The following is a 13,415-nucleotide window of genomic DNA, read 5'->3' on the forward strand; positions in this document are numbered from 1 at the left end:
GCCGTGACGGTGGAAGAGGAGCAGGGATCTATCCCTCCCCAGCAGCCGGTGAGAGATTGGGCTTCAGAGGTGCCGGATGAAGCTAAAGAGGGGGTGATGGAGTTTATTGGGGAACTGGAGTCCCCCCTGCAGGGGAGACAGTTTGCGTTTTCCTCAGCAGACACTGACCCAGAGGATGATGTGGTTCCCAAACCTGTGAGACCCAGGAGAAAGGAGAGAGCTGCTTTTGTTCTACTGGAGCGTTTGCCCAGTGAGATAGAGAAGGCAGTCAGCTTGAGAGAGGTGAGCGGTACAGCAGTGAAGCTGCAGGAAGCACCAGGGACTGTAAGTAAAGCTATGGACGGTTCTGTCATGTCTGCTGGTAATGTTGTGCCTATTGTGGTATTAGATGACCTGGATCCCATGTGTGTGCCTGACTCAGCTGCAGCTGTGTCTACTTCAGGTCTTTGCTCTGACAGTGTTTCCATCCCTGCTGACGCCACTGGTCCTGCACATGTTTCCACCTCTGCTGCAGTCATGGCTCCTGGTGGGTTTCCCGCACATGTTTCCACCTCTGCTGCAGTCATGGCTCCTGGTGGGTTTCCCGCACATGTTTCCACCTCTGCTGCAGTCATGGCTCCCAGTGGTGTTCCCGCACATGTTTCCACCTCTGCTGCAGTCATGGCTCCCAGTGGTGTTCCCGCACATGTTTCCACCTCTGTTGCAGTCATGGCTCCCAGTGGTGTTCCCGCACATGTTTCCAACTCTGCTGCAGTCATGGCTCCCAGTGGTGTTCCCGCACATGTTTCCACCTCTGCTGCAGTCATGGCTCCCGTTGGTGTTCCCGCACACGTTTCTACCTCTGCTGCAGTCATGGCTCCTGGTGGGTTTCCCGCACATGTTTCCACCTCTGCTGCAGTCATGGCTCCCGGTGGGTTTCCCGCACGTGTTTCCACCTCTGCTGCAGTCGTAGCTCCTGGTTGTGTTCCCGCACATGTTTCCGCCTCTGCTACGGCGGCTCCCATCTCGGTACCCACCCCTGCTGCAGTCATGGCTCCCAGTAGTGTTCCCACACATGTTTCCGCCTCTGCTATGGCGGCTCCCGTCTCAGTACCCACCCCTGCTGCAGTCATGGCTCCCAGTGGTGTTCCCGCACATGTTTCTGCCTCTGCTATGGCAGCTCCCGTCTCAGTACCCGCCCATGTTCTGGCTCTTGCCAGTGTTCACACCCATGTTCCCGTCTCTACAGCAGTGCAGGCAGCAGTCTGTGTACCCACCTCTGATCCCGCCTCTGCTCCGGTCTCAGCTCCCGTTGCTAGTCCTACCCCTACCTCCGGCCAGGCTCCTGCTTCTGCACCCGCCTGTGGTCCCACCCCTGGTCCCATCTCTGCACCCGTCCCAGCTCACGGCTCAGCTGATCCTTCTGTCCCTAGATCTGTCACAGCTCCCAAGCCAGTGTTGAGTTACTCTGCAGCCGTGAGAGGTGGGCAGAGTGCAGTGAGGTCCTCAGAGGCACGAGTTGGGGAGGCAGGCACTGTGATAAAGAGAAGGAATGTGGTACAAATAAAGTGGGAGGGTGGGAGTCCCACCCCCACTAGAAGGGAGGTTATTGATCGTATATTGGACATGGGCTTCTGTGCCAGGGACATATTCGCCTTTATTGCACCCATTGGCACAGGTGAATACGATGTTTCCTTTGTGAGGCCAGAGAGCCTTGATCTGTTCTGGCAGAGGTATGAAGGGGGGTGGAGGGATACCCCCAGGTGGGAGGGACTGAGGCCAAAGGTGGTCTCCAGGCAGCAGGTAGTCAAAAACATCACAATACTCGTCAGGAACGAGTCCATACCGGCGGCAGACCTGGTAGTATGGTTGAGTCGCTTCGGGGAAGTACTGAGTCCACTGAGAAAACAGCTTGATGACAGGGGTATATGGACGGGGGGATGGACAGCGGTGGTGAAGCTGCGAGTGCAGGGTAACATAGTGAGTCATATCCCATCATCAGCCTTCATTGGCAAAGATAGGCTGGTCATTTTTTATGCAGGCCAGCCCAAAGTATGCCACAGATGCGGGAGCAAAGGGCACTTTGCCTCTGGGTGCAGTGTACTGAAATGCTCATTGTGCCAAGAGGTTGGTCATGTAGCTAAAGACTGCAATCAAATCAGATGTAATCTGTGTCAGGAGTTGGGTCACTCTTACAGTAATTGCCCAGAGGCTCTGCACAACCTGCCAGGGGTGATGGAAGAGCTGGCTAGAATGGAGGCTGAGGAGGCTAAGGAAGTAGAGGCAGGTCGGGTTTTGGTTGAACCAACAGTTGATGCTGGGCCAGCCTCAGGGGCACCTAGTGTGTCCCCCAATGTGTCTGTCATTCCCCCTGTTGTTAGTATTCCCCCTTTTTCTGTCTCTTCCCAGTTGTCATCTGCCCCTCCTCGTGTGTCTCCCTTCTCCAGCCAATCAAAAATCAAGGAGGCTGCTAAGGGAGCAGGGGTTGCGGGGCCCTCAGGGACTTCTTCTCCAGTTTTGCTCCCTCGTCGACGGAGGAGTCAGGTGAAGGGGGATGGGATGTCGGGAGGTAAGCAGGAGTGTTCAGGCTCAGGTCCTGGGGTTGAGGGGTCTGGGACAGAGAATAAGGGGGATGGGTGGTCTGTAGTGGGGAAGGGAAATAGGAATAGGCCTTTAATTTCCCCTGCATCTTCCCTCTCCTCTTTAGATGTAGAGGAGGTACATCTGACCAACAGGTTTGGGACTCTGTCGGGGGAGGATGGGGACATAGGTGAGTTCCTATCCCCGATGGAGGATGAGGATGCTGGGGGTTCCCTAAAGAGGTATAGGCCTCCGGGAAAGGGTGGGAAAACAAAGGTTAAGAAACGTCCATCTCAAGTATCCTAATGGCAGTTCCCGCTCCGATAAAGGTGGCAACCATTAATGTTGCCAGCATTAAATCTGTAAGTGCTCGTAGTACAGCCTTATTTTTGCTCAGTAAGATTGGTGCTGATGTTTTATTTTTGCAAGAGACCCGGCTTAATTGCCTGGCCGATTTACATCTGGCAAAGAGAGAGTGGAGGTGTGGCCCATCTTTTTGGTCTCTTGCAGCTGAGCTTTACAGCGGAGTTGCGGTACTTTTTTCCGGCATGGTAACGTGTCGGCGGGTCCTTGAGGTGGAGATTGGAAGGTGTTTGGTCTTAGACGTCCTTGTGAAGGGGCAGGAATTACGTCTTATTAATATATACGGTCCCCAGTCTACGTGGGATAGGAAATGCCTTTTCACAAAGATTAAGCCATTCCTTTTTACGTCCCAGCAGGTTGTCTTTGGAGGTGATTTTAACACCATTACTAGGCTCAAAGACAGGAAAGGCTACACTGACAGGCTGGGATATGACAGCATTTTTTTAAATACGATAGTCAGGGAAGCAGGTCTGGTGGATGCCTTGGTTAAGTGCAGCCCGGACAGCACGGGGTTCACTTTTAGAAGAAGTAGATGTGAGAGTAGGATAGATAGGTTTTTTTTAAAGGGGGACTCTGCTTTCTCGGCACCTGAGTGTCGGGCAGTGGAGTTTTCTGACCACCTTTTATTGACTGTGGCTTTGAATGCTTCAGATGCGCTGCTGAAGGGAAGGGGTGTTTGGAGGTTGAATTCGGCTCTGCTGGAGGACGAAGAAGTGAGACGATCCTTTGAGGATTTTCTTCAAGCACAGGAGACCATCCTGGATTTCTGCGGCAGTAAGTCGGAGTGGTGGGAGCTTACCAAAGTGCGGATCAGCAGGTTTTTCAAGGCCCTAGGTAAGACGAAACAACTTGTGAAATACATTGCCTATCAGCAGTTGCGGAGGAAGCTTGACCGCCTTGTCTCAGAGGGTGGAGATTCTGGGGCAATCTCAGAGGTTAAGCTTCTCTTAAGGAAACATCAGTATGATCGGCATGCCTCTTTGGTTCTGGAAAGGGACTATGGGAAATATCACTCGCCCGACCCTTACCAGAACTGCAAACAGAGCATAGCAGCCAAAACGATCAGTGGTCTGAAAGATAGTACGGGATCCGTGACAAAATCCAGGTCAGGGATCTTGGAGGTCTCGAGGGCTTTTTTTGAAAATCTTCTGAGGGAGAAGCACCTTGACCGGGCAGGGATGTCAAGCTTCCTGGATTCTACACCAGGGTTGGAGAATAACACCCCGTACACAAGTTTGACAGGTGAGATCACAGTTGAAGAGGTTGCCAAAGCGATAGACAGTTTGGCCATTAAAAAGACACCGGGGCCAGACGGTTTGACAGCGGAGTTTTTTAAGACCTTTAAATCTCGCTTGGCACCTCTCCTGGCGGAGGTTTTTAATTGCTGTCTTGAACAGGGCTCACTCCCTCCCTCCATGAGGAAGTCAGCTGTGATTTTGCTATCAAAGGGTAAGGATTCTACGATGATTGAGAATTGGCGCCCCATTAGCCTGCTCAGCGTCGATAGAAAGATCCTGGCCAAGATCCTTTTCTGGCGCTTGTCGTCAGTGGCAGACGGTCTACTTTCACAGCAGCAGCACTGCTCGGTCCAGGGCAGGAGCACCTTCTCAGCGGTGTTAGCTGTCCGGGAGGCTCTGGAGCGGTGCAGGGCTGATGGCTGTGGGAAGTACTTGCTAGCGTTGGATCAAGCTAAGGCTTTTGATCGGGTCGACCACAAGTACCTCTGGCATCTCCTTTACAGGTATGGTCTGGAGGGGAGGTTCATTGGTTGGTTGCAGACTTTGTACAAAGGGGCTGAGAGCTTCATGTTGGTCAATGGTTGGGTTGGACGGCCCTTTGAGGTCGGTTCGGGGGTCCACCAGGGATGTCCGCTGAGCCCTCTGCTCTATGCCTTTGCCATCGATCCCTTTATTAGGAGGCTCGATGGCGGGGTGTTGGGCGGGGTGCCGGTGGGTGCAACTGGTGAGCCGCCTTTGAGGGTCGTGGCCTATGCTGATGATGTGTCTGTTTTCATCTCCGGGGCCAGTGAGGCGCAGGAGGTGGTCTCGGTGATGGAACAGTATGCAGAAGCATCAGGCTCCAAGATCAATCAGGATAAATGTGAAGTTTTCTGGATGGGCAGGGAAGGTGAGGGCTTGGAGCTTCCGGAAGTCTTCCCAGAGCCCCGATAGAAGATCAAAGTGTTAGGCATCGAATTTGGCCCGGAGGATTATAGCAAAGCAAATTGGGAATCCAGGCTGTCAGATGCTGATAATAAAGTGAGATGCTGGAAGGGGTGGCATTTGTCCCTAAGGGAAAGAGTTGACCTAATTAAAACTTACTTGGTCCCCATTTTCTTGTACGTCAGTTTCGTCTGTCTCTTGCCAGAATCTCTCTATACGAGAGTCTACAGCTGTTTTTTCCAGCTATTGTGGGGAAACAGGTTGAACCTTGTGAGGCGGGATGTGACGTACCGATCCAGGCGGGAGGGTGGCCTAGGTATGGTCAACCCAGTTGTTTTCTTCTCTCTGCTGTTTATTAAACATAATATTGGTAGCATGTTAAAAGAGAGTCCGCCTGCATGGGTAGGTTTTTTCCAAGTCTGGTTTAGGCCTTTTCTGAACTGTTGGGAGAGAGGCGGGCCAGTGAGAAGCCTGAGGGTCAAGCACGGTAAGCTCCCGGCTTATGTCGCCCCGTGTTTGAAGATACTTAGGCGGTGGTGTGTGACTGCGGAGGAGGTCCGGTCACTCCCTGGGAGGCTCCTGAGGGAGAGGGTCGTGGCCTCGGCATTCCATGCACCTCTGGCCTTGAAGGATTGCCCAGGCCATATTTTGCGGGAGGGTCTGAGATTGTTAAATATGGAGAGGATTCCCTTAAAGTTTAGGGACCAGGCCTGGCTTGCGTTCCACGGCAGGCTCTACGTGAGGGGAAATTTGAAGTGCCGTTCTCTGGATAACCGTGGTTGTCCGAGGACGGAGTGTGGGGGTGAGGTGGAAAGTATGGACCACTTCTTGCTTCAATGTCCCTTCAATGTAGAGGTGTATAAAGAGGTGGGGAGGGCTCTGGACATCCCTTTCCTGCACTGCATGTCTTATGCAGAGTGGGTATTTGGAAAGTCATGCTGGTTTTGATTTGGACACACTGTTTCTAGTTTGTCTAGTTGTCTGTTACTACACCTGGAATGCTCGGTGTCAGGTTTCCATTCGGCAGAAGGTCCTTCCTGTTCAGGTGGTGGTGTGTGACATCCTTGGTGAGGTTGGGAAAATTCAGGGTCTTGAGAAAGACAGGCTGAGGCGAAGGGTCTGGATAAAGGCGTGGAGGAATATCAGGCCTGTAGCGGCAGTCTGTTGATCTCTTGGTGTGGTTGCTGTCCTGCTTTTCTCCTCTTTTTCACCCCCTTAGATTTTGGTTGAAGGTCTCTTTTTGAGAATGGTCACGGACACCTGAAGGTCTAGGTTTCTTGGCCTTTGTTGGGTAGTATAGTAAGTTTTCTAGTTTTATCAACGCCATATAGGCAAATAATTTAAAGTGTGTGAGGTTTCTCCTCATAAGGGATATGTTATTTATGTATGCTGGTAGGCCATATCATGTCCTGGAGATGTATCCAGTTTTTTCTTTGTTTATTTCTGGTAGGAAGTTTATGTTACGTTATTTATTTATTTATTTTTTATACTTTTGTAAAAAATATGTTTGCTGGTTGCAAGATCTATTTTTGAATAAAAATATTTCCAGCTATCCTACAAGCTACAACCCCGGAGTTAATCACTCTTCCACTGCCCCCCCCCCCCCACACACACACACACACACACACACACACACCAGACACACCACAAAAGGTAGCCTGCCACCACCAAACAGCTTTATCCACAGAACGGTCCGCTGGGACAACCCACACACACAGATCTCCGTCTGGCAGATCTGTTACCTTCTACAATCTGCATTCAATCTGCCCACACACAGTGCAATTGCATATAGATTGGCATTGAGCTTGACCAAGCGTTAAAAGACACTAAAATACAATACAATCTAATCTCTCCGGAGATATGAGCCCGAGCTTAAGTACCCAGAAGTCACTAATTAATTTTAAGATTTAATATCCTGGAAGTGGGCAGTGCATAAAATATGTACAAAATATAAAAAGTTACAGAAATACAAAAAATACAGGAAACACACAAATGACTAATTACTATAAAATAAAAGGGAATAAAACAGAATAAAACTTTACCAAGATTTACCCTGCGACTGCAGCAAGTCAGAAAAAGTCTGCAATCCATTAGTCGATCAACCAGCTCCATAGGAATTACTAAGTGACATATCGGGATGGATGTCACTCCACTTCCTCAATCTCAATCTTTCCAAAACTGAGCTCTTAGTATTCCCCCCAGCCCATGCCCCCCCTGACTTCTCCATCATGATCAATAACACAACAATCAGTCCCTCCCCTCATGCCAGGGTACTAGGTGTCATCCTAGACTCCCATCTGTCCTTCCAGCCCCAAATCCAATCGCTGATAAACTCATGTAGACTTCACCTCCGCAACATCTCCAAGATACGACCGTTCCTAACCTCGGAAACTACTAAGCAACTCATTCACTCCCTTGTTATATCTCGCCTTGATTATTGTAACTCCCTCCTCATTGGCCGACCTCATCGCAGGCTATCCCCTCTTCAGTCTATCATGAATGCTGCTACCAGACTCATCCACCTTACTAACCGCTCTGTATCTGACACCCCTCTCTGCCAATCCCTCCACTGGCCTCCACTCAGTGTCCTCCATCCCTCTCTGCCAATCCCTTCACTGGCCTCCACTCAATGTTCTCCACCCCTCTCTACTAATCCCTCCACTGGCCTCCACCCCTCTTTACTAATCCCTCCACTGGCCTCCACTCAGTGTCCTCCACCCCTCTCTGCCAATCCCTCCACTGGCCTCCACTCAATGTCCTCCACCCCTCTCTACTAATACCTCCACTGGCCTCCACTCAGTGTCCTCCACCCCTCTCTACTAATCCCTCCACTGGCCTCCACTCAGTGTCCTCCACCCCTCTCTGCCAATCCCTCCACTGGCCTGCACTCAGTGTCCTCCACCCCTCTCTACTAATCCCTCCACTGACCTCCACTCAGTGTCTTCCACCCCTCTCTGCCAATCCCTCCACTGGCTTCCCGTTGCCCAACGGATAAAATTCAAAACACTAACAATAACATATAACAATTATAACTCTGCCCCAAATTACATCACCCAAACTGTACTCTCCGCTCCTTGCAAGACCTCCTACTCTCTAGCTCCCTTGTCTCCTCCTCCCATGCTCGTCTCCAGGACTTCTCCAGAGCCTGCCCCATCCTCTGGAACTCTCTTCCCCAATCTATTAGACTATCGCCTACTCTGCTTACTTTTAGGCGATCTCTTAAAACCTATCTCTTCAGGGAAACCTATCCTGCCCTCACCTAATAATGGAATCTTCTACTCTTCCAACCAGTCCATCCCCCACAGTTATTACCTTTTGTACCACTAGCCCCTCCCTCCTAGACTGTAAGCTCCAAGGATCAGGGCCCTCCTATCCCTCTTGTATTGAACTGTATTGTTGCTGTATTGTCTCCCTTATATTGTAAAGTGCTGAGCAAACTGTTATCGCTATATAAATCCTGTATAATAATAATAATAATAATATCTGAGGAAGCAGATCAGATTCCTCTTTGTATCTAGAAATCAACAAAATGTTTACAAGGTTCTAAGAGTGGAATTATCTGCAGACTATTCCATTGCTGTGACTCCACCCCTTTCCATCGTTCTCCCATCAGGTCTGCTCAAGTTTATCTGGAAGGTGAGGTGTTGGGATATATTTTCTTTTCGAGGTAATATTCTGTTATATATGCCATTATTATTAGCAATAGTAACTGGTGATGATGGTTTATGTTAGAAATGTGAAAGATGAATGTTTTCTGTGTATTCTCCGAGGAATAAATATAAAGATATTTAGAGAGAAGAATTATAATGGTCTTCTGGAGATGCATTTCTATTGTTCAAAGAATCTGCAACCAAACAAATGTCCATTATAAATGCTATGTAATGCATGGGCATGACTCCGCCTCTTCCCAGGAAGGTTCCCATCAGGTCCGCTCAGGCTGTATAAAAGGAAGGCGGGCCCAGCCCAGAGCTCAGTCGGTGTTTGCAGCAGAGAAGAATCGTCATGTCTGGTCGCGGTAAAGGAGGGAAGGGTCTGGGGAAAGGCGGCGCCAAGCGCCACAGGAAGGTGCTCCGGGACAACATCCAGGGCATCACCAAACCCGCCATCCGACGTTTGGCCCGCAGAGGGGGAGTCAAGCGCATCTCCGGCCTCATCTATGAGGAGACCCGCGGAGTGCTGAAAGTCTTCCTGGAGAATGTCATCCGCGATGCCGTCACCTACACCGAGCACGCCAAGAGGAAGACCGTCACCGCCATGGATGTCGTCTATGCTCTCAAACGGCAGGGACGCACCCTCTACGGATTCGGAGGATAAATCCTCATAACCCCCCCCCCCTCTTCATCGTCACAAAGGCCCTTCTCAGGGCCGCCCACCTTCTCATACAAAGGGCTGTCTGTATGAACGTATATTTCTGCAGGTGGAGAAATTAATAGAAATGAGGAAAAAAACTATTTGTTGCTAAACATAGATTATAGAATCCGATTGAGCCATTTTCTCTCAGTTACGACTTGGATTTTGGTGGGGTGTTCAAGCTCCGTTGATGCCAAATCGTATCAAAGCTCCCCTCAGCATAGAGCTGAAGACATTCGGGAGAGGAAGCCTGATCCTAATCCCATTATATAGAATGACAGCAAAATGTACGAGGTTCTCAGTAAGTGGAATTCTCTGCACGGGAATGAGTTGCTGTGACCCCGCCCCTTAAATCAGTCTCCCATCTGGTCCGCAAGGACGTAACAGTAACGTGTCATCAGTAAAAGGTTTTCCTTTTCAAAGTAATATTCTATAAACATGAAATGAATAGTAACTGGTGATGGTTTCTGTTTGAAGCCTTGAGACGATTTTGCATCGACAGAACTTCTCTCAGCATAGAGCTGAAGAGATCCCAGAGATCACCCCGCTCATAATAGAACATGACATCGGATCCAGGGACTGATCTTCATTCTCCACCTTCCTCTAGATCTCATGAGATCCTTCAATACCGAACCTGCATCCTCCCAAACCGATCGTCAAACTCCGCGGAAGAACAAAACGTTTTATTGTCTGAAAGTATCACCTAGAACGGCCATTGGCTGAATTGTCAAATCTCCCGCCGGAATTCTATGGAACGGAACGTCCGCCCTCTTGCCGCCAAATCTGACCGCATCCATTTACCGTTTTATCCGGGAGACGGATGAACACTTTCATTATTCGGGGCTCAGATCGGCCACAACCGTTATAAGCGCATTGCGATCACCGACATGTTTATGTCACTCACACCTTAGAATGCAAAATCCGGCATTCCGAACCGGATCCATCCCGATTACCGATCACACTATGCAATCAGGTGATTGGACAGATTCATTGGTGGAATTGCAGAACTATATCTATACATGACGTTATATAGAATGACTAACAGATCGTTATATCCCCCCCACATTACTGGAATGAGCGGCAATCCTTCTCCCCCCCAGGAGGAGCAGATAGAACCCTGGAGATCATCAATCAATAGCCCTTTGTATGAATATATCTGAATATATCAGACTTGCAGCAGTTACAGATCTCACATCCAGAATGGTGAAATGATTTGTAGAAAACTCATGACTGCCAAACACATATGTACAATGAAAAGATAAGTTTCTAAACATTCACATTCGGATCATCTCCCCTTAATGATCTCGATGTTTAAGAATAGCCCTTTGTATGAGAAGGTGGGCGGCCCTGAGAAGGGCCTTTGTGACGATGAAGGGGGGGGGGGTTGTGAGGATTTATCCTCCGAATCCGTAGAGAGTGCGTCCCTGCCGTTTGAGAGCATAGACGACATCCATGGCGGTGACGGTCTTCCTCTTGGCGTGCTCGGTGTAGGTGACGGCATCGCGGATGACATTCTCCAGGAAGACTTTCAGCACTCCGCGGGTCTCCTCATAGATGAGGCCGGAGATGCGCTTGACTCCCCCTCTGCGGGCCAAACGTCGGATGGCGGGTTTGGTGATGCCCTGGATGTTGTCCCGGAGCACCTTCCTGTGGCGCTTGGCGCCGCCTTTCCCCAGACCCTTCCCTCCTTTACCGCGACCAGACATGACGATTCTTCTCTGCTGCAAACACCGACTGAGCTCAGAGCTGGGCCCGCCTTCCTTTTATACAGCCTGAGCGGACCTGATGGGAACCTGCCTGGGAAGAGGCGGAGTCACACCCATTCTTTACACACAATACAATTGGATTCATTTGGAAGCTTTCTCCACGTTCCGCCCTTTTCAGATCCCTTAATGACGAGAGAAATCTCTTCATTCTTCTCAATGGTTTTCTATTTCTTCCTCGGAGATTACACAGAAACATTCATCTTTCACATTTCACAATACAAACCATCATCTCCAGTTACTATTATATATAAGGTCAAATGTATACCATATTACTTTGAAAAATATATATAATTATATATATAGATAATTTTATATATATAGATAATGATGACCCACGTTTCTCCCAAGTCCTAACGGACCTGATGGGAGACTGGTGGAAAGGGGTGGGGTCACAGCAATGCAGTCCTCTGCATATAATATCACATTGTAACTAGAGATCAGCAAAATGTTTACACGTTTCTAAGAGGAAACCGATTTGATTCTTCAGACATATATTTTCTATATCGATTAATTGCTCATATTTATCTGGCAGTGTTATGATCACTATTTCTGCCAGTCATTTCACTTTACTAATACTGTGAATGTGATATGGGGGGGGGGGAGATTAGTGACTGCTACATGGCTAAAAGAGATACACATCGGTCATTGTGACATGATCGTATACAGATCTGATATTGAAATGAACAATTCTTTATAGAAATGTTTCACACGATTCAGTAATCAGCAGAATCAATTTGTACACATCGCTGACTAATCGATAAATCTGCTTGGAATGGAAGTGTTGGTGATTGTTCGCCGATAAATATCTCATCTGATGATCTCCTTAGTTCTCCGGCTCGGATTTGGCGGTATAATAGGGATGAATATTTTCTGGAACGATTTAAACAATTCCGGCGGGCAGAATTTGGAATCTGAGCCAATCACAGATGTGGGCGTTGTCTCCATCAGCCAGTAATGTTTGTCTTACGAGAAGTCCATAGAAATGTATCCGGAGATCTCTATTCATAGCGCAGGAACTGTTTTTTTTTGTTCTGTAATTTTTGATTGATCTCTTCTCTACTACTAAATCAATAACACTCAGACTTATTTCCCTACCAAATTCTACTGGAGGATAAAAAGCATGACGTCACTTTCCATCACATGTCAACGTCCTCCAATAGGAAAGGTGAGGCAGTACGAAGCTCCTTTGCATAGGCCGCCTATAAAAGCAGCACATGAGGGCGGCTCCAGCACACTTTCCCCGCAGCCAGCCAAGCAGTGGTGAACCCTGATCATGCCTGAACCAGCCAAGTCTGCGCCGGCGCCCAAGAAGGGCTCCAAGAAAGCCGTGACCAAGAGCCAGAAGAAGGACGGCAAGAAGCGGAGGAAGACTAGGAAGGAGAGTTATGCTATCTACGTGTACAAGGTGCTCAAGCAGGTCCACCCCGACACCGGCATCTCGTCCAAGGCCATGAGCATCATGAACTCCTTCGTCAATGACATCTTCGAGCGCATCGCCGGCGAAGCTTCCCGCCTGGCTCATTACAACAAGCGCTCCACCATCACCTCCCGGGAGATCCAGACCGCCGTCCGCCTCCTCCTGCCCGGAGAGCTGGCCAAGCACGCCGTCTCCGAGGGCACCAAGGCCGTCACCAAGTACACCAGCGCCAAGTAATTCCCCCGCCGGGGCCCCATCACCCCAACAAGGACACAAAGGCTCTTCTAAGAGCCGCCCACCATTCCAATCACTGAGCTGTCATCACATTGTATTGCCGCTAGAGGTCCCACACACGTCACACTTACACTGGACATTCGTTCTAGGGACGGACTAACCTGCACATTGGGGGATGGGAGGATTGGCTGCAATGCTCAACACTCCCATTAGGTGTCACTATATTACACACATAGACGGGAAGGATTTTCTTGTTTCTCTTTTCTGCTCTGCTTGATACATTGTTACACGTAGTAGAGGCGAATGTTTAACTCTTCACTGACTGATATATGTGCGGCTGTAACATGGCATCATAGGAAATTATACAGAAATCATGGAGACATTACTCCATATATTACTAGGAATAGATTTACTGATTTCATATAGTACGAGATGTGGAAAGCATTACATTGCAACGGTTTTATTAAACTTAAAAAAAATAAAGATTCAAAATGTGTAAATTCCAAGCAAAAAAGTTTGTATTCCTGGTAATGTGGTTATTACGGATCTGCTTTGGGATTATGT

At 49.0% G+C, this 13,415-nt stretch overlaps 4 protein-coding genes across 4 annotated transcripts; 3 read left to right on the forward strand and 1 right to left on the reverse strand.

Moving 5' to 3' along the window:
• The first annotated feature begins 1,605 nt into the window (after positions 1-1,605).
• On the forward strand, positions 1,606-2,865 carry LOC149444186 (uncharacterized). Its single transcript, XM_089654835.1, has 2 exons — positions 1,606-2,548; positions 2,687-2,865. The coding sequence occupies exons 1-2, from the start codon at positions 1,606-1,608 to the stop codon at positions 2,863-2,865; spliced, it is 1,122 nt and encodes a 373-aa protein (XP_089510961.1).
• A 6,221-nt stretch (positions 2,866-9,086) lies between these two features.
• Positions 9,087-9,398, forward strand: LOC149444187 (histone H4). Its single transcript, XM_089654836.1, has one exon. It carries the CDS (start codon positions 9,087-9,089, stop codon positions 9,396-9,398), a length of 312 nt encoding a protein of 103 aa, XP_089510962.1.
• A 1,430-nt stretch (positions 9,399-10,828) lies between these two features.
• Positions 10,829-11,140, reverse strand: LOC149444188 (histone H4). Its single transcript, XM_089654837.1, has one exon. It carries the CDS (start codon positions 11,138-11,140, stop codon positions 10,829-10,831), a length of 312 nt encoding a protein of 103 aa, XP_089510963.1.
• A 1,307-nt stretch (positions 11,141-12,447) lies between these two features.
• On the forward strand, positions 12,448-12,854 carry LOC149444189 (histone H2B 1.1-like). The gene has a single exon (XM_089654829.1). The coding sequence runs from the start codon at positions 12,474-12,476 to the stop codon at positions 12,852-12,854; it is 381 nt and encodes a 126-aa protein (XP_089510955.1). The 5' UTR covers positions 12,448-12,473.
• The last annotated feature ends 561 nt before the right edge of the window (positions 12,855-13,415 follow it).

Source organism: Staurois parvus, unplaced genomic scaffold (genome assembly GCF_062004578.1).
Source record: "Staurois parvus isolate SC_StPar_1 unplaced genomic scaffold, SC_StPar_1.0 ptg000804l, whole genome shotgun sequence".
NCBI lineage: Eukaryota > Metazoa > Chordata > Amphibia > Anura > Ranidae > Staurois > Staurois parvus.